A 19,008-nucleotide genomic window follows, 5' to 3' on the forward strand; every position below is an offset into this window, starting at 1 on the left:
AATTCTCTAAGACTGGTAATATTGGTCTGACAGTTTTGCTCCTTGTGCTCCTTCAGCTAAGGGTTAGTGCTGTCTAATCAGTTGTTATACAAGTCCTAAGGTCACAGATTCCACCCCAATACTTCCTGCTGGGAGAAGGGTGGAAGTGGAGAACATTCAATCAATGCACTGACCTTGCACTTAGTCCAGCAGAAAAGGCTGATATTTTTTCAACACTGAGTAGTTCTCTGTCTGTGTGGGGTTTTGTTAGCATTGCGTGCTAGTGCTCCTCTGTTGCTGTCCTTAGCTTTAGGTAGTAGCTCCCAATCTTGTTCTCTGTCAGGATAGCTTTCCCTAGACCTGAAGAGTAAAGGACACATTTGTTCAAGCAGGTTGAGAGCCTTACGAGTATTGCCAGGAAATCCTGGGAAATACAAGTTTGAGACTTCACTGCATCCCTGGAATAATGTCTCTGGTCCTGGAGAGTGTCTCTGGTCTTTGGTTTCTATACTCTGTCTGGTTACTGTGGATATGATTGTGCAAGCATCTTATGGAAGCTGTTTAACAGTGTAGTGCTCTGAAGGTCTTCAGTTAACATCAGCTTTGTTCCACACACCTTTTGGAGCCCTCAGGAGTAGGGTCTGTTCAGTTTGGTCTTACCTCTGTGCTTCGTAAGTATAACTTGTAAAAATTTGTGTAGTTGATAAACTGTAGGGTTCAGCAGGATACTGGGGTCTTCTAGACTGGTATTTTTATTATTAGGAAACACAAGATGAATGTGATTTTACTAAAAGCAGTGGGAAATACGTGTCAGTAATGCTGACTCCCATTTTCTACATGGAGATTTCCAAGTACTCTTGGTTTTCTCTGTCTGTGAAATTCTTTGCACTAAACGCAGTTCTATTCTGTATCTTTCAGTTTTATACCTTTCAGATACTGAAACCTGGATTATGAAGGCAGGAGCAAATTACTGTTAATGCCATTATAAAGACAAGCACCTGCTCATTTAAAGCATTGTCCAGTGTTATTGAAAGTAGCATCTGTTTTATTGCATTTGTGGTTCTCCCCTTGGGAATTTTGCTGCAGGCAGCCCTGCCTCAGACGTTCTCTTGAGTCCTGGAGCCATCTCACTGATGTGCCTGCATACTGTCCTGTGCCTTGCTGCCCGGACTTTCTGGGGGAATCCCAGACTTACCGTCACCATGCTGCTGTCTGACAATCAGCCCAGTCAGGGGATGTGCCCCTCTCACCATCCTCGCCCTGCCCACCCTGTTCAGTGCTGGGCAGTGACGCTGCCCCACCTGTGCTGGGAGCATCCTCAGTGCTTCTGCTCCCCAACAGACAGGGCAACAGGCAATAAAAACCAGTTTCAGAGGTGCCTTTTTTCCAAAAACATTTATTGACAAATGCCACATTAGGTCTTCCCTTGAAAATTCAAATATCACTATTATATTGCACACTGTTTAAAGATCCCCCAATATTTTCATGTGTTTTTCAGGTAAAACACACTATTCCATACTATGATTTTTTTTTATTATTAGTTGAGTGGCAACTTCAAGACCAAGAGGTCTGGTTTCTGTGCTTAAGGATAGGATCAGAAGCGTACTTTTAGCAGGCCCCTGGAAAGAAAGAAAAGTAAACTTTAGTCTGTGCAAGTAAATTTGCAAAGTGCTTTAACAGCCATTAGGTCTGCACTGGAAGCTATAACTACAACCTTCCTAGGGCACTTTTGAATCACAGTAAAAGACTAGGATGCAGGGTGCAAAAGTTGTTGTTTGCATTTCTCCCTGTCTATTGGCACAGGCACAGGCAGCCTTTCCTAGCTAGCCATGGGCTTTCGGCTTTTCTGGGGACCCAGCCATGCCCCAGCTGCCTTCCCTCTGCTACAGGGAGCAGTACAAAGGGGCATGGGGCAGGAATGCCCACGCCATGCCCATGGCCTTGATTGATGCCAGTAGTGGAGGACTGGTTGATAACAGTGCAGTGCAGGAGGTTTTAGCTGCCATTCCTTGTCCCACAGTGCAGAACACGTGTTACATGGCTTAGTAAAGGCTCAACTTCCAGGCCAGGTAGTGAGGTGGTGAAGAGTGTGAGTGCTCAGCTGCCAACAAAGAAGAATTTCTGCCTTCTGCAGAGCCCTAAAAATGTGTCTGCCTATTTCATGAGCAGCATTTGAACTAGAAGATCAATTCCTGTACCTCCAGAAAAATGTTCCCAAAATGGGTTTTAGACATGGTCTGTTTGCATGTATGTGGAGCAACTGCTGACTCCCACTGCCAGCTGACACAGTCAGACATGCTGCTTAGAGCCCCTCATCCCTGTATGCAGACCACACAGGACACAAGTCATGATGGAACTGTGTGAGAGTGGTCCTTCCTGGAGGCACCTTTTAATCTTTTCCTGGAGGATACTGCATGGACCCAAGGTAAGATGCTATTATGCAAGTGGCCAAGACAAGCATTTCCAAGTGTAGAAACATCAGTTGCATCCCTCCCTGTCTGTCTACTGCAGTAACAAGGCTGATCTTCATCTGGTAGTGTACCAGTTTCAACACACAGGATGCCAGTAAGTAGCAATCTTAAGGCTGCAGAACCAGCCTGTAGCAGGCTCTTGTTCTTGTATGGTTTCCCTTTGTAGCTCTTTTCCTATTAGATCTAACATGAGGAAAAGGTTGCTAAAAAAGAATAGCTGCCTTTGCTGTAGTGCTGTCACACTAACAGCAAATGTAATCACCTACTGTGCAACTCAGTGAGTTTGCTAATTAGCCCGAAGTACCTGACTGGAGCACAGGCTGGAACTGGCCAGACATGCAGATTTCCTCCTGCTTTTGGCGCACAATGCGCTGGATGGCCGGGGGGAGGCCGCGGGGGTTGCGTGAGAAGATCAGGGAGTAGCCATCATCACAGGAGCCGTCCTCCTTCAGGCTGCGGCAGGCGTAGGTGATGGCATAGTTATCGTAGTCAGTGTCAATCACCCAGTAGTTATCCCCTGAAATAACAGAACACACAGGCTTGTCACAGCGGGCACAACAGAGCAGAGGTGGATCCTTCAGCAGGGAGGTGGCAAACTCCATATGGCGGGAATAGCTTTCCAAAGGATCTATAATCATGTCATACATCCAGCTTATCTCCTTGCCATGAGGGGAAGAACTGGGACAAACACAGGGCATCTTGAGACAATAATTTTCCCCACAATGCTCAGTGCATTTTCACCTTTTGTTTCTTATGCTAAAGGTATTAGGAGGACTAAGACTTTCTAGGTTTTCAATGACAAAATACCTCTTTGTGTTTCTTCCTCAAGCATGGTAGAAGGAAGGACATAGAGTATAGATTACATTTCCCATACAGGAAGCCTCAGTAAAACATTCCTCCTGTTTTCTAGCCTTGCTCTACTTAGTTCTTTTTGGTATGGCTTATCTGCCAGTACTAAGGGGATGTACTTCTTTCTTACACCTTAGAAGTCCTCCCCAGCTTCCACAGCTGAGGAACTGCAGCTATGGGAGGCTTGGACACAAAGGATGGGCTTTGAAGGGTGTGTAAGGTTCAACATGAGCAGTTGCTGAAAGGTGCACTTGAGTTAACATCTCAATTTCTTTGAGTCCAGCTATGTCTATATGAGGAGAAATGTGTCTTGTTGCTGGGGTGCAGGTGTGAGTCTACATGTTTCCTCTGTTTAGCTATGAGGAGTACAGGGGTGACTGACCTCAGCACTTCCATAATGCCCACAGTGGGCCCCAGGAAGTAGGGCTTTCCTAGGCTGAACACCACAATTGGCTGTACAGAACCCATTTTGTGTGGCACAATTCCTGTAAGCCTCCTTGTTAACATATATAGTGTATAAGAAGGATCTGTGGGAGTCTCTGGATGCTGCCCTTTCTGTGGAGATAAAATGCACTGCTTGGATAAAGCATGACCCCCAAAAGGATGTTTAGTGGGAGCAATCTGAGCTGAGCTGTTTTTCCTGCTTATATGTGGAAACACACATCTGGACATCTGTAAGCAATTGACAAGCATCAGGGGGCTGGAGAATTTAACTCACCACCACTGGAGAGGTAGCTGGCTAGTCCCTGGTAGGTCATATACATTTTTGCTGGAGTGGTTGGGTCAGGTACCGTGTACTGAGCTGCCATGTCAGCACAGATCACCCAGAAACTGCAACGAGATCCATAAGATTCAAACTAAAACCTGGTAGCATAAGAACTTCAAATGGGTGTCCTTCACTCGGGGCTTGGGCACGACTGCCTCAGGCATGGGCATGGCCTTTCATCCCCAACTCCGCTGTATGGCTATGCTGTGGCTGGGGCAGTGCCCTGACCCTTCTGCAGTTCTTTAGTTCAGTAAGCTTCTTGCCACCCATTTCTGTACAAGTAGACAGCCACCAAGCACAATAATGAATGTTGTTTCTTGACTTGTTTCTAGCAGTCTGCAGGGTGAGCTCATCTGCATTTGGGCTCTTCTGGGGTCAGTAGCTGTGCCCCAGGAAGAAGCAGGGAGCTGGCTGTCTCCTGTCTATCCCTTCCTGGCAATATGGGTACAGGAATGTTTGTTACACACAAAGCAATAGTTACAGCTCCTCTGCCAAGCTGGTGAAAAGCTGTCACAGAGCCTTTGAGAAACCTGTGGGTGTCCATTTGTTCCAATGCCCTTCTCTGTTTGGTATCTGTTTTCTTTGAATGCCATCCACATTTCAACACTGTTTGTCAAACATTACCTGGATTAGTGAGATAGTGGAAGGGTCTTCATTCCCTTCCCTGCTCAGGCTGGGCTTCCTCTTATCCTGCCTTTGCAGAAATAAAATTTACAACAGCCTTGAGATCCCACTTGTTTTCTTAAGAGTCCTTTCAGGCATCTTCCCCCTTGCACAGCATGGCATGCCTGCAAAACCTTATTTGCCCATTCCCAAAATATCTTGGAGTGCTGCACTGTTAAGATGTTCAAGGTTCATAGCCACCTGCTACTGCTAGCATATTGGAAGCCACAGATTTTCTCTTTTGTAGTCAGAAGACTGTTTAATCTCTTTACATGCTGTAATTCCTTGTAGTAATCATGACCAACAGGCAAAACTCTAAGCTTCCTGCCATCTGTCCATTCAGGCATTGCAATTACATCTAAGAGTGAACCACAGGTTTTCCTTAGAAATCTTGCATCTTGACAGCCTTCATTAGCTCCTTTACTTGATTGCAATTAATTTATCTAAGCATTCCATCAATCAAGATTTTACTTAATTGTTAACTTTATGCAGTAGTCTTGTGACAGACTCAAACCTGATCCAGGCTGTGAAGAGTCTCAGGGCTCAAAGGTGTCTAACCTCTAGCTTCTAATCTAATACTTTGGCTAAGCTTTCCTTTTTGCTGAAGGCTTTTCCCCAGCCATGTTTTGTGTTCAGGGTAGATCATCACCCATGTCCCCCTCATCCTGTACCTCATGACAGCAGCTAGAGCTGAAAGTCAAAAGAGCTCACCCAAAAAGCTTCACTCGGCCTTTGGAGGACGCTGTCATTGTGCCGTCTTCCTCCACAGTGTATTCAGCAGAGATGTTGTCCTGAAGGAAAAGGCCTTCTGGATCCTTCTTGGCCAGGGCATACCATTTCCCTGCATACTGTCATGAAAGTGTATTAATATCTGCATTAGCCACCATCGCGAGATTAACGCAAAAACAATTTTGTGATCAAAGTGCCTTTCTAACTCCCCACTGCCTGATAAAAGCCAGTCTGAGTTTGGGAGGGAATGTAGCACAGATGCTGCAGAGCTGCCTGCGGAACCCTTGCCTCTGTGCCAGAAGAAGTGGGTCTAGCAGCTCTGCACTGCTCTGTGTGTGCAGTCCTTGTGAAGTGAGACATTCCTGTCACAGTGACCCCACATCAAAACCATCTTGCATCCTAACACATCTTCTGAGAGCCAGACGGGTTCTTCCCTGTTCCTGTTCAAGCCCTTTCTCTTCCATGGAATACCATACCAAGTTCAATAATATCAAATTGCAGGTACAAAAACTGTTGCAAGCTGGCTGGAGAGAATCTTTGTGACTGCCACAGGCCACAGTTGATCTCTGATGAGGAAAAGGGCCTACCCAGCAAAAAAGAAAATGATGACTACATGCTCAAAACAAGGAGAGGGTATTTTGGGGAGAGTAATGACAGAGAGAAATGGAGTGAGATTAAGGGAAAAGGATACATCCATGCAAAAAATGGACCCCTGAAAATGTATAAGAAGTATCTAGTAAAATGAAATCAAGATCTTAAGAGGTGACTGACAGAGAGGAAGACCCTTAAAAGTTAACATTATTGGTAGAAATGCTGAGAAGAGCATAGCTAGCTGTGTTAAAATTGATTCTTCAGTGAAGCTAATGACATCTGTTAGGCAAGTTATGTGCTTAAGCCTGCAAGGCCATGACTCCCAAATGCAGGAGTCCAAGAAAAGTTTTGACTTTTTAAAACTGGGATATTCCCAAAGCTCTCCCTAGATATGATTTCTTCCAAAGCAAAGCCAGTCTTGTATAGACGAAGTGCTCGTCACCTCCCAGCTGCCCCTGGAATTGTGGTGTTTTCTGACCATTAGTTAACATAAACAGTGATACACATCTGGACCTTTCCAACAGCAGGTTAGCCCTCATTTTCTCCTCAGAAGCACAAATGATGTGTTAAACAGGAGTCAGTGTTCAGCATACCAGACTAGGTAAGATTTCCATTTGCTATGACTCCCAAGAATGACTAGTGGTGGGTGCAAGTACCCCAGGGCTTGGGCTTGAGCTTCCTCTCTGATGTGGAACTAAATTGTTCCTTTCACAGAACTGCTCAAAGTTCAAAGTGGTGCCAAGCTAACAGACTATGAGCTCTAGTAACATCCCTGGCTTTCAAGGCCAGTTTTACTGTAATGTTCAGAAGGTTAAGCAGTACTGAGAAAACTACAGGAACAGCATCAGCAACACACAATATGAAAGAAGTTAGCTTTTTGGTGAAGAACCCCTTTAGATGAACAAAGCACATAATCTGGAAAAACAGTTTATATGTAAAGCTTCTTCACATGTACTATTGAAGTAACTGTAATTACCCTTTTTGGATCAAAATTGTCTTTCACAGAGAAAGAATCCACTGCACAGGTCTGAGCTAGGCTATATTCAACAGTGTAGAAGACCGAGGCCAGGAAAACATACTGTGCGTATTTCATTCTGTAAGACAAAAGCAAACATGAGAGATTATTTCATGCAGTAGGTGGGAGATAGCTAGTGCTACAGATGCATTTCGATCATTTTAAGACTAGTTTCTTTCCATACTAAGTAGATAACCAGCTCTTCCACTGATACTGAGTCATTGTGGTGCCTAAATTCAGCCAAAGCTGAACATCAATGGCAACTACTTTGGAGGAGTATTTTGCTTGCCATTAGTGGTAATGCAATTAATTCTATTTTTCTATTATAAATCAAGCCAGACTATGGATAAGGTCAGTAAGAATTGGTAAAAAACTGAAATGTTTTGAATTTTGTTTTCACAGGAAGAAAAATGTTCTGATGAGCTCTGGTAAAGCACTGTATATTGTAAAGATGTTGTTTTTAATTATTTCACAGTGAGCGTCCACTTTGCTTTCAAGCCAGCAAAGCTGTCTTTGCAACCAGTTCTGCTCACTAAAACAGGCCTTTACTAGGTGCCTACTCTAATGGCATAAAGCACCTTGGTATTGGCTGCCTTCTGATCACTCCTTCATGACATGACAAATAATACTAATTTTCTAGAGGCTTGATCTGTCATTTCAGCACAACAGCTAGGTGCCCATGGCTGTTTTTCTCCTTGGGTATCCCACCTCATCCATATCCCAGCATATTTCTCAGACTTCAGGAAGAGAGCACCTTCATGATACATCCTTGCAGAGTATTTGACACAGAATACCTGTCCTGATGCTAAGATAAAACAGTTGTCTAACACTTGTCAGCACCATCCAAGCTGAGCTACCAACCCAGAGCCCAAACACCCATGCAGCTACACCAGGCTGTTCCTAGCTGCTGCCATGCAAGCTGCATTTTCCTGCTGCAAGATATTCCAGTCTGATCCACCTCTGCTGCAGAGAGACCTACCTGCTGAGTAGTGATGTTGGAGATCCTTGAGACTACTCTGCTTCAGTCTTTGAACTGCAGGTAGCAGGAGGGGTTTGTGTCAATTGCCCTCCAGCTCCCTTTAAATAAGGAATCTGCAAAGTCACTAATTGGTTATTTTTGCTCGTGTGCCTGAATAAAACACTTAATCTTGGATAATCCATTATGTAAAAACCAACTGTAATCCTCACACTGGTAGGTCTGACTGCTACACTAATACACACACAGCTTTTACATAATGGAAAAAGCTGCCCAGAAAGCCAATAAATCTGATGATTTGATTGTACCAGTGCTTTGTCTCATTGAAGTCTTTCTGCCTATAGCACATGTTAGGAGAACAAGCACAGAGCATTAATTAGAGAAACACTTGGGCTATACACATGCATCTGCATAGACACGTGTTTTGACAACTTGCATGGAGCGGGTACATAATTAGCTTTTCTCATACCTGCATCATCAAATTAAGGTGATCCTTTCAAGAGTAGGAAGACATTATGCATTACCTACATGGGGGAGGGGACAAAAAAGTGCAAAAATGCAGTTTAGCCTTCATGTTCTTATCAGAATCTTAAGAGTCCTCAGTTCTCCTGTGCAATGAAACAATTTAATGTAAATTCTTCCTAGCTAATTTTGTCAACATTTCCAGTTACATAAATACTACAACTCTCTCCTTCCCAAAATATTTCTTCTAGTAGCCTTTCATGGCAGAGATCACTAGAAGAGTACTTTTGGCAGCAAACCATGCCTGCCATTCTCAAGTGCCCAAATAATTTCTCTAACTGCAAAGGTTGCTCCTGAACTCTTTTTCCCAGGCTCACTTGGGAGATCTAAGACATTCAAATAGGAGTTGATGGTACTAGCAGTTATTCCTTACACTGTGTGTTGAGTGCTGGGGAGCCTGGACATAACCACCAGGAACAACCCTATAATTCCTATGGAGTCAGCCAAGGAAGTCCTGAAGATTTTGATTCTGATCCAACAGTCTGGACTTCCAGAGTGAGGCTAAAGCCTTCTGGATGTTTCGGGCTTGCTCCAGTGATCACTTACTGCCTCTTGCCCAGGGCTTCTTGAACAGAAGCACACAACTTTGCCTGTAGCTGGTGTGAACTCTGCTGCTTTCCAGGCAGCTTGTCTAGGGCTGCCCATTGCCTGGAAAAAGCTGTCCTTGCTTGCTGCCAGAGGCAACTTTGAATTGGCCTTTGTGCAGCCTCCACTTCCACATTGGAGGGAGGCAGTGGTATTTTTCACCCATGAACCTATACTGTTCATGCCATCTGCGTGTCTTCAGAGGCAGCCTGGGCAAGTCCACACAGGAATGAGCTCATGGTAACTGGGTCTGCTTGGCCACTTAAAGAGTCACAAAAAAGTAACTTCTTCAACTGAACTTCAGAGCTAGATGCCAATTAGGTTTTAAAGGGACTGACACAGAATATAAAATATGCTCTTTCAACCTGACACAGGGATTTGACAGAGAACAAACTGCAGTGTTTTCTGTAAATTAGAAGGCTTCCAAACACTTATCACTTCATCTGTTTCCAACAAAAGAGATTAGTTTATGTCCATGTGAGACATAGGTGACACTTGAAACCATGCTTAGATGAACCACTTAATCTCCTGGGGATTAGACACATGCTAATAATAGCTAATCACAGCACAAGATTTTGGTTGGTGAGCATAACATCTGTCACTACATTATTTGCTGTTTAGAGCAAGAAGAAAACAAAATCAAATTTGCCTTTATTTTTGCAGTGTTATGGCCATTTGTACTGGGCATAGGGGCAAAAAAGGGGAGGAATAAAAGCATTGAAACATATTCCTGAGTTTGTTGAATTTGATGTAACATGAAACAGATTTTATAAAACAACGATGCCCAAAGATGTGTTTGGTTGTCCAAGCAGATACCCAAGAGCCTGCTCCAGACTTGCTCACCAAAACTGGCTGGTTTTTAGTAGAAGAGATGGCCTGACTGTTCAGTGTACTGAACTCAGCACAAGAGTAACCAGTAGTTTTAATGACATGCAGCTAAACAGGTATGCAGATGAAATTGTTAATCTTATCTTCTTCCCTATCTTTTGAAATACCAGCAGTTTCAGATTTCCTGCACCTAGCAGATCCTCCTTTTGCCTTATTATTGGAATAAGCATTGAGTAAACTGTCTGGGAATTGCTGCAATTGCACTGCTATCTCAGATTTAGTAATTGTGCTGCTAGCTCAGCAGCCGATGCCACAGGATGAGAGCTCTAAATATGCTCCTGCTCCTCCTAAGTTCCCTGCTGTCCAGTGGGTGATCAAATTGTGGGTTTGTTTGCCAGGGCACTGGAGAACAGCCACAGGCAAGTGCATCCTGAGTCGCCCCTGACAGCTTCTGCAGTGGTTATTGCACCATGACTTGTGGGCGCTTGAACCTCCCGCTCTCAATCTGATTCGTGCTGCTGACGCGGGTCTGTTTTTCAGGGATGTCACACAGCATTGCTGGAGGACACACATCCCAGTCCCAGGTTTCCCAAGGGCTGAAAGGGCAGTGATAGTCTGCTCCACTCCTTTGTCGGGGCAGAAGAAAAAAGGACGCAGGAGAAATAAGGCTTCCCCACAGTGGCACACCACATTTAGGCTGCGGACATAGAGGATTTCATTTTCTGTGACTTCTGCTCAGAAACGTGGATCTTGTCCAAGGAAGTGAGTGGTGCAATACAGGTGAAGAGGAAATTGTTTGAAGTTGGTTGTTCTGTGGTTCAAGGGTAAGATTCTTGGGTGTGTCATACAATTAGGTTAAAAAGGCATAATGAATCACTGCCTTAGGACTTTGAAGGCAATATTCAAATACCTCACAGTTTTAAATGACAGGAACTGAGATACACCTTTCTCTTCTGAAAAATGATAGTGTAATTCTTGCTGAATGTATTGACTGACAATTGGCATAGCAGGGCCTCACATGCTTCTGTGCACACAACACATCTCAGAAAAAGGCACACACTTTTCACCCTGTTTTTAAGTGAAACAGGAGGGCTGCTCAAAGCAAGAGAAGTCAAGAAACCTCAGACTCTCTGTCATGATGGGCAGTCAGCCTGGAGGGAACAGTTTTCTTAGAGCCTTGACAAGAGCTTGCCTGAAAAATTAAGTTCCAGCCTCTCTTCCAAACCCTTCCATGTCTTGCTGCCTTCTTAGAACAGGGTGAATGCGGAGCAGGCTAAAATCTCTCCTTCAGTGGGATTTTAACACACAATGATCTGCCGGCCAAAGAAGTAAATTTAAGGTTTTGTGCCATCTGCTGGTTTCTGCACAACTGTGCAGATGGTGGTTGCAGCTTGGTCAGTGAGCTGCTGGATTTCCTCCCCAGCCATGGCAGCTTCCTAAATGGTCTGTTGCTAATCTCTACCAAAAGACGATTCAGGCGAGGCAACCTCGTGAAAAAGAGACTGTTTGGGGCCATCAGATAAAAATATGAATATTTTGTTTGTAATTTTCTAGTACTTACTACAAGGCATATGGTTGACATATCTCTATACCTATCAAATATTTACTACTGCTGAACTGATCCATTTCCAGACATTGGCAGGTGTATTCATTTGAATTGTAACATTTGTTTAAAGATACAATATTTGCCTTTTTCATGCCAAGCTGCCAGGTCCTGGAGGGCAAAGACCAACTGTTTCAGCCCAAGAAGACTGGAGAGCCTGCCATTTCATCATGGACAAGGAGCGAGGCATCTGCAAACAGGAAAGGAGCTCATTTCTCTGGAGATAAGGTTTTTACACTTGAAAAGATCTCTGATATACCTCTATAGCATGATCCTATTCTTCTCTTGGGGGAAGGCAAGGGGAAGGCAAGGGGAAGGAGATTGTTTCCTTCAGGCAGCACTAGCCTCTCCCACATTTTGAAATGAGGTAACAGACCAGAGTTAATTTAATCCCTGATGTTATTCCCAGGATGCTTTCCAAAAAGAAGGAGGTACAGAGGTCATGTGAATATCCCTGAAGGTATAAACCATGTGTGTAGTATTGTCTTCCCTTTTCTGCTCCTGCAACAGAAACAGTTTAACATAGAAAAATGCAGGAATAAATCTATAGCTCTAACTGGTTGGAAAGCATGATATAACAAGAGACCATGTGTCCACATGTTTCAGACAGTAAATTCTGCCTCCAGATTATTGCTTCAGATTACTCCAATGAGATATATGCAGCTCCTTACATAGCATGCATGTCAAGGTGCTTTACAAAAGTGATACTGCTGGCACAGAGCTTCAGTAGTTATAGGTAAGCCAGGATGTCCATGCCAGCCCTGATGATGGATTTAAAAGCTAAAACCAGAAGCACAAATTACAAAAGCCAGGGAAATCTGTATGTGCACGCAGTCAAAAGCCATTGGCTGGGCACCTGGCCTTAGTAGGTGTTAGAGGACACAGTTTCCATGTGCAACAGAAGGTGCAAGGAGGGAAGGTTTAGGTCACAGCACCTTTCTGCATTCCAAAGGGAGCATAGCTGTGAACACAAGGCTGATTAGTGAGTGACAGAACTCAGAGTATAAGCGAAGGCTTTTACATACAACTGCACTTCAGATTTCTATATCTGCTTCTTCTGCAGGAGAAATGGATAGGAGTATGGAGCATGGGAAAGAGAGTTCTCTAAACTGCCAAAAATTATACAATTACTTATTTTCATGGAGGATTTGTTTGTTTGTTTTATGTTTTAAGCAGCTGATGTTTAAAGTTGGAAGACCTCAGAGAGCCCAAGCCTTCCAAGGACATATTTTCACCATGTCACACTTCTTATCACCTACACACAAAAATTATTTATTTACGGACAAGCCCAGAAGTTCCAGTCAAATCTCAGAGTCCCACGGTTTTACCATCTCTGTAAATTTACAGCTGAAATACTCAACCTGAAGAACAAGCTTATATCTGCTTCAGACAGAGCAACAAGCTGGAAACTGAAAATTTCAGGGTTGCCTCAAAGAGAAAGGTCCATTAAAAATACCGTCACAGCAGCCACCTCTGCTGTAGGCACTGAACACTAAGCATCCCTCTGCCCATAAGGAGAGAAGGAAGAGGAGGCAGGCCACGGTGTGGCCCAGCATCACCAAAACCTCTGCAGGACTCCCTGCAATCCTGTGAGGCCTAGCACGGGGAGCTATGTCCACTCCTGTGAGGATCAGTGAAACTCGTGTATGAACACTCCTGCTGCTGGTCACTGGAATATGTGTACCTGCTTCCTCTTTGCTGCAGCCTTGTGTCTGCCAGTGCTGCAAACCTCTTTATACTGTTCTGACAGGTGCACGGAGATTCCACAGACACTTCCAGCTTCTTCTTGTGATTTTTTGGCTTGATTTCTTCTTACCCATGGTGGCTATGCTTGTTCCCGCCCTTCTGGTTCCACAACTTTTTATAGATTGAGTCATCCTTTTTAATGCCTCATTACTTGCTCTTCCATTAGTCTTGAAGTTAGAGTAATTTTCTGTGCTTCCTTCCTTTTCTCCTGACCATCCTGCTGTCTGTCTTTTTCCCCTCATTGTGGCCCTGTTTCCCACAAATCATTTCCCTCATCTGTCATGCTCTTCTTGTTCTGCAAACTTATGCAAATCTTTCCTTAGAGCATCTTCTCTTTTCTTCATTGTTTCTTCAGGAGACTGCATAAGCAAGCTTACTTCTGGGTAATCTGAGCACATATTTTGTGTCATTAGTGTTCCTTCTAAGAGTTTTTGTATGTCCTGTGTTTTCCTTAATTCCATGCCCAGAGTATTTTGGGAAGAAACTTAGGAGGGAAGTATTTTGCACATGTGGCTTAGTTTGAGAAGAGTTTAAAGGTCGTTTCAGTGCTTCATCTTCATAGAACATTTGATGAATGAAGTAATCTTCTTATTCAAGGTCCAGTGATTTGTGCTAAGAGCTTTAGATACAATCTGTCAATTGAAACACGATAAACTCGTGTACACTTAGGGCAGAAATTGCCACTGCTATGGTACTGTTATGTTTTTAAACAGAAACTTCTCTCCATCAAATTAAGAATTAGAGAATCTGTGCATATTTACAACATATAGAAGAAGGAGGAAGTCAAGAAGGCACATTCAGCCTGTGGTGACTCACAGGCTCAGGTACATTTCCAGTCTTCTGGCATGGCAGAGATACATTTCCTCATAAATATCTCTCAGAATAGTAACAATCAGACTCTACAAACACCAAACTGATCTGTGTGCTCTCATGTCCCTTCTACAAAACCATTCAGATGGAAATCTCTATTTCCTACAATTCAGCAATGCAATACAAAAAGTTGCATGCTACTTTTAAGATAATTCTCCAAATGAATTAATAAACTGAGGGCTGATGTTCCTTTGTCATGACAAGGTGGAGTCAACATTCTGGCCAAAATGCAAGCATATGACAAAGTGCTTCTTCCCGTTTGCAACTGGACTGCCAGCAGCACATTTTCTCCTGTACACAAAGGTGCAAGGGATTTATACGTTATTGCAAACATTTCATGATCTGGCTACAACGGAGCTATCAACTGTCCTGCCAGCAAGGAAATACAGCTCTAGCACAACCAGCTACTGCTCAACTGCATTTTCTGCAGAGCTAGAGTCTGCTGCTCTGCTCCTGTGTGTGAGTCAGGTTGCTTCTGTGAGATATCCAGGTTGTGCTGCAACAAATACATCTCAAGGTGTGCTCATGCACCTGCCCCAGCTGACACTTGTCCCCTTGGCTGCCAGCCCACACCTCTGTTGGGCTCCAAGCAGTGCCAGGGGCAGGACTTAGTGCCTGCTCAGGCTGGAGGAGGTTCTCCAGCCCCTGAGCTGGTGATGAAGGGTAGCCCTGGTCTCTGCACCTCCAGCCTGGTGCCATCCCCATGGCCCAGGTGCACTTTGTCCCCATCCAGCCCCAACCAGCTTGACCATATGTGTAGACAGAGAAGCTGTGGCAGTATCCCACCCACTGGTGGCTGCACCAGCTGGGACCACAGACCAGGACTGGGGCCCAGCAGAGATCCCAGATTGCAAGGTTGGGCTGTGGTGGCATCTAAAGGTCCTTGGAGAGGCACAGAGGGGAGGAACAGGGGGAGGATGCTGAGCAAGAGCCATGAGGCTTTGCATGCCAGCCTTCCATGTGACAAGTGGCAATCCATGTGCAGCTGAAAGAGGGGGCCAGACTTTGGGGGCCAGAAGAAGACCCTGGCCCAGGAGGGGCGAGGGACATGGCTCTGATCCTCACTGGGCTCCCATGGCTGCAGGCAGGAAAGCTTATTCTTGTATAGAAGCAGGTGGCATGAGAATATTACGAGGTAAATCAGATAAGCTGCAATCTCGTTATGCCAACAGATGAGTGGGTCAGAAAGGTTTGAGTATAGCTGTCAATACAGCACCCTGTAAGGATAATGTCTAATCAAATTAGATTAGACACTTGCAGCTCCCATCCCCACAGACTTCTTGTTTAGGGGGAAAAACAATGTTCCCATGTAGAAGGAATACAAAGCATCTTAGCAGCCTGAACACCCTCAGCACATCCCACCCCTCTTTTTGCTTTCCAGGCAATGTTTGCCCCCACTGCTTTGGACACAGTCCCATAAATGTCCCGGACATTACTGCTTTTCCTGGGCAGTATGCTTTGCACCACATCAGCCAGATGATTTTACACCACAAATTTTCAGTAGCTTCATGCTAGGACTAGGGAGAGACTGTCATATGAGTTGTTGGGATGGGAGGAATTTTAGTCCCAGAAACTCCACCTTGTTTTCCCATCTATCAGCCCAGCCTTTTGGACAGCTTAAATATTTGAGGTTTCTAATTGGAACACTGTTTCAATGACATCTACCAACATGTGACATAGCAGGGGTCTTATACCAATTCTGCAAGTTGTGTTTAAAGCTATTGGAAACAAGCCTGTGCAACCACACGTGTTCAGAAGTTATTATGCTGTGTGACAGTCTAGTGTAAGTTTCCTAAAATAGCAGCCTCATCCTCCTCCAAAATCCTCCATTGTCTGCCTAAGGCCATTCAAAGAACATTATCCTATTGCAAGCTTAGACTGTATCTACCTCAGTTATCATTGTTATGCCAGCAATGGCTGTCATGGTGTCACTTGAATATCCCCGAAAGCCTAGGGAACACTTATGCCTCTTTGCGTCATGCTTTTAATTCTGAGTACATCAGCCCTCCAAAGCGTTGCTCTGGGCCTGCTGGCTCCATTTGCAAAGGTCATTTAGATTTCCTGCATGGTTTCAATTGCATGGCAATTACACAGCCCTGGCTTGCCTCCAGAAGCAGTGTCTGAGTTTCTCCACTTCTGAAGCTATGAACAGCAGTATGTTAGGACCTTCATTCTTCCTCCTTGTTAAGAGGAAATCTTCTTGCTAAATTTCAAACCCTGAGTGCAGAAGCAGGAACTGAACTTGGATCTTTCATGTTTGGAGCCTGGAGTATCACTGTTGGACACTGGTTTTCTTATGAATGCTTTGAAACAAAAGCACTTATCTTGAACTGAACATGAACTTTCATACCAAATTAAGTATGAATATCTGGAAGGTTTGGATCCAAAAGAGTGTCAATTTTGATTCAATATGGATGGTTCATGCTTTTGCAATTTTTCAGCTCCCAAATCACAGCCAGAAAGAATTTTTCTTTCAAAAAATACAACAATTTTTACGACCCTTAGTGCATCCACAAAACCCTTTTTTTTTGTCAGGAAAACACCACATGTTACCAAACCCAAAGGACCTTCTGTTCAGACATAGGGCATCCTGGGTATATCCTCTTACTGCACAGCTCTGTCCTGTGACATCCACTTCATATCATTCCTGGACATTTGATCATTCCTATGATTCCTGGACTTCTAATAATTTCTGAGAAGTGGCTATGAGCTCCCAGCAGACTTTATCTCCTATAAATTTGACCTGGCACAAGGAGGATCCAATGGATCATAAAGACTGTCAGGCAAGAGTATGCTGGGCTATAAGAAGAGCTAAACTTCACTTCAGACTTTCTTTAAAGACCTGGTGAGAGAAAAATTCATTCCTTTGGGATACCAGAACTCAAAAATGTGTTAGTCCTCTTGAAAAATACTTAACTGGTTTTACTTTGACCTTTTTCCTCCCTGCCACTGTGGGATGAAATAAGGTTTGTATTTTACCATGTATTGGAAGGGCCCAGATTGCTACTGGAGGAGAAATATTGAAAGGCAGAAGGCAGCCTCCAGCTTTGCTTGTGTTAGTCATAAATAAATTACTTCCATATGGGAGGTTGACACAGCAGCGAGTGAGTTTTTACTGCCGAACAAGTGTCCTTACATATAACTGGCCTGAGAGGCCATGGGCAGGAAGGCTGGACCTACAGAAAAATATGTTTCCCTCCAGCTTTAAGAAGTTGTTTGTCTATATCAGTTCCAGCTGGCTCACGTGCACCTCTTCTGACTAGAAATGCTTCCCTGGAAAAAGGATGAAACCCCTGCTTCTAAGGTGGGAGCAATCTCTTCCCACTGTTTTGGAAGGCTTTTCTCTGCAGGTCTAAAATCTACTGTCCTATACGATTGTGGAGAACTGACTGTTCCTTTTTTCTTATCCATAGCCTTTTATACAATTGGGGACTGTTTCGTTAGAAAAGAGACGACTCAAAAACGGACATGAGAAATCTCAGTCTTTCCTCAAAGGTCACATTTTCCCAGTGTATTCCAGGTGAGACATCTGTTTAGAACAACATGGCATAATCTGTTATGCAAGAGAGGGCTCATCCAAATGGATGTACACCTAAGGAGGTTCTGCCTGGAAGTCTTGACACACTGTGCAGCCTTCGTTAAGCTGAGGTAGTGGCTCATCCCCATGAATTCACCAGGTGTCTGCTCTCCACATAAGTAGGACTTTCCACGCCTCCTTGGTGAATTCTAGTCCTCTCATCCTGAACACAAATGTCTTTAGTTTTAAAATGGTGCTCAAACACATTTACAGACACCTGACCATGGCTTACTCACTGGCTTAATATTTTTACACCTATCAGTGGAAATACTGACATGTTCTACATCTGTTGAAGCCTACACAGAGAATCCTACTCAAGAAATTATACATTTCATTAGTGAGCTACTAAGACAAACTACTCATCTTTCAAATACAAACATTTGCCACCCAGCTTCTCACTATCTCATTTAAGTCCTCACTGTAAGACACAAAATATCTATTGTGTTATTTTCTCATCAGTGAAGAGTTGTGACAACAATTACTTTCCTTCTGTCCAGACACTTCTGGCTCTGTCACAGAGGAAACGATGCTGTATGACACAGTTTGCTCTTGACAAAGTCACATTGGCTGTTATTTGTCTCCTCTAGTTATGTAGATAAACAGATTTGTTTCTGTGTTTTCTTAGAAGTCAAACTTTCAAAACTATCTATTGTATAATTCTCCAGTTCTTTATTTTTTCCTATTTTGCTGAAAGCATCATCACATCTACCTTTTCCCAGACTTTCAAAACCTCCGAAGATCCTCCATTAGTTGCCAAAAAAAGCAATTAAGAATTTAGAGGTTACTTTACACAGCTCTCTAAAAACTCAATTTCTTCAGTACTTTTCTTGATATTCTTGTTCTTCCCTATATGATAAAACAAAAATATTAATTGCTTTTCATGTTCTTAATTTGACCTCATACTTAATCTTGAGTTCTCTGACTTTCTATTTTTACTTGTTCATGGTATTTTTATACACATCTTCAATAATTTCACCACACTTAAACATTTTCTGCCTGTTTTTCTCTTGTTTAAGATTAACAGGAACACATAATTTACAAAATGGCCTGTTTTATTCAGTTTGAGACTTTCATTTCACTGTCTCATTCACTGGAGCTGTCTTCCTCCTTCATTTCTCTGCTAGTTCTTGCTGTTGTGTCCAGTCAAAATCAAAGAAATTTGCCTCTTGCTCTTTCTGCCACCCTTTGTACACAGAAAACTGCTCCAATACATGAAACCTTGCTGAGCAGCCTGCAAC

The 19,008-nt window shown here is 43.6% G+C and overlaps 1 protein-coding gene across 1 annotated transcript; it reads right to left on the bottom strand.

Moving 5' to 3' along the window:
- Positions 1 to 1,361: 1,361 nt before the first annotated feature.
- LOC135289746 (purpurin) lies at positions 1,362 to 8,120 on the bottom strand. Its single transcript, XM_064403583.1, has 6 exons — positions 8,043 to 8,120; positions 7,025 to 7,142; positions 5,440 to 5,576; positions 4,018 to 4,130; positions 2,755 to 2,967; positions 1,362 to 1,598 (listed from the first exon to the last, which is right to left on the bottom strand). Exons 2-6 carry the CDS (start codon positions 7,139 to 7,141, stop codon positions 1,588 to 1,590), a joined length of 591 nt encoding a protein of 196 aa, XP_064259653.1. The 5' UTR covers position 7,142; positions 8,043 to 8,120; the 3' UTR covers positions 1,362 to 1,587.
- Between the last annotated feature and the right edge of the window lie 10,888 nt (positions 8,121 to 19,008).

The sequence above is a fragment of the Passer domesticus genome, chromosome Z (assembly GCF_036417665.1).
Source record: "Passer domesticus isolate bPasDom1 chromosome Z, bPasDom1.hap1, whole genome shotgun sequence".
In the NCBI taxonomy this organism is placed as follows: Eukaryota; Metazoa; Chordata; class Aves; order Passeriformes; family Passeridae; genus Passer; species Passer domesticus.

Coding starts and splice junctions, on each gene's coding strand:
- LOC135289746 (XM_064403583.1), bottom strand. CDS start 7,141: ATGAAATACGCACAGTATGTTTTCCTGGCCTCGGTCTTCTACACTGTT. Junction 5,577..7,024: donor ACAATTTTGATCCAAAAAGG/GTAATTACAGTT, acceptor CTTTCATGACAG/TATGCAGGGAAATGGTATGC. Junction 4,131..5,439: donor GGCCGAGTGAAGCTTTTTGG/GTGAGCTCTTTT, acceptor ATCTCGTTGCAG/TTTCTGGGTGATCTGTGCTG.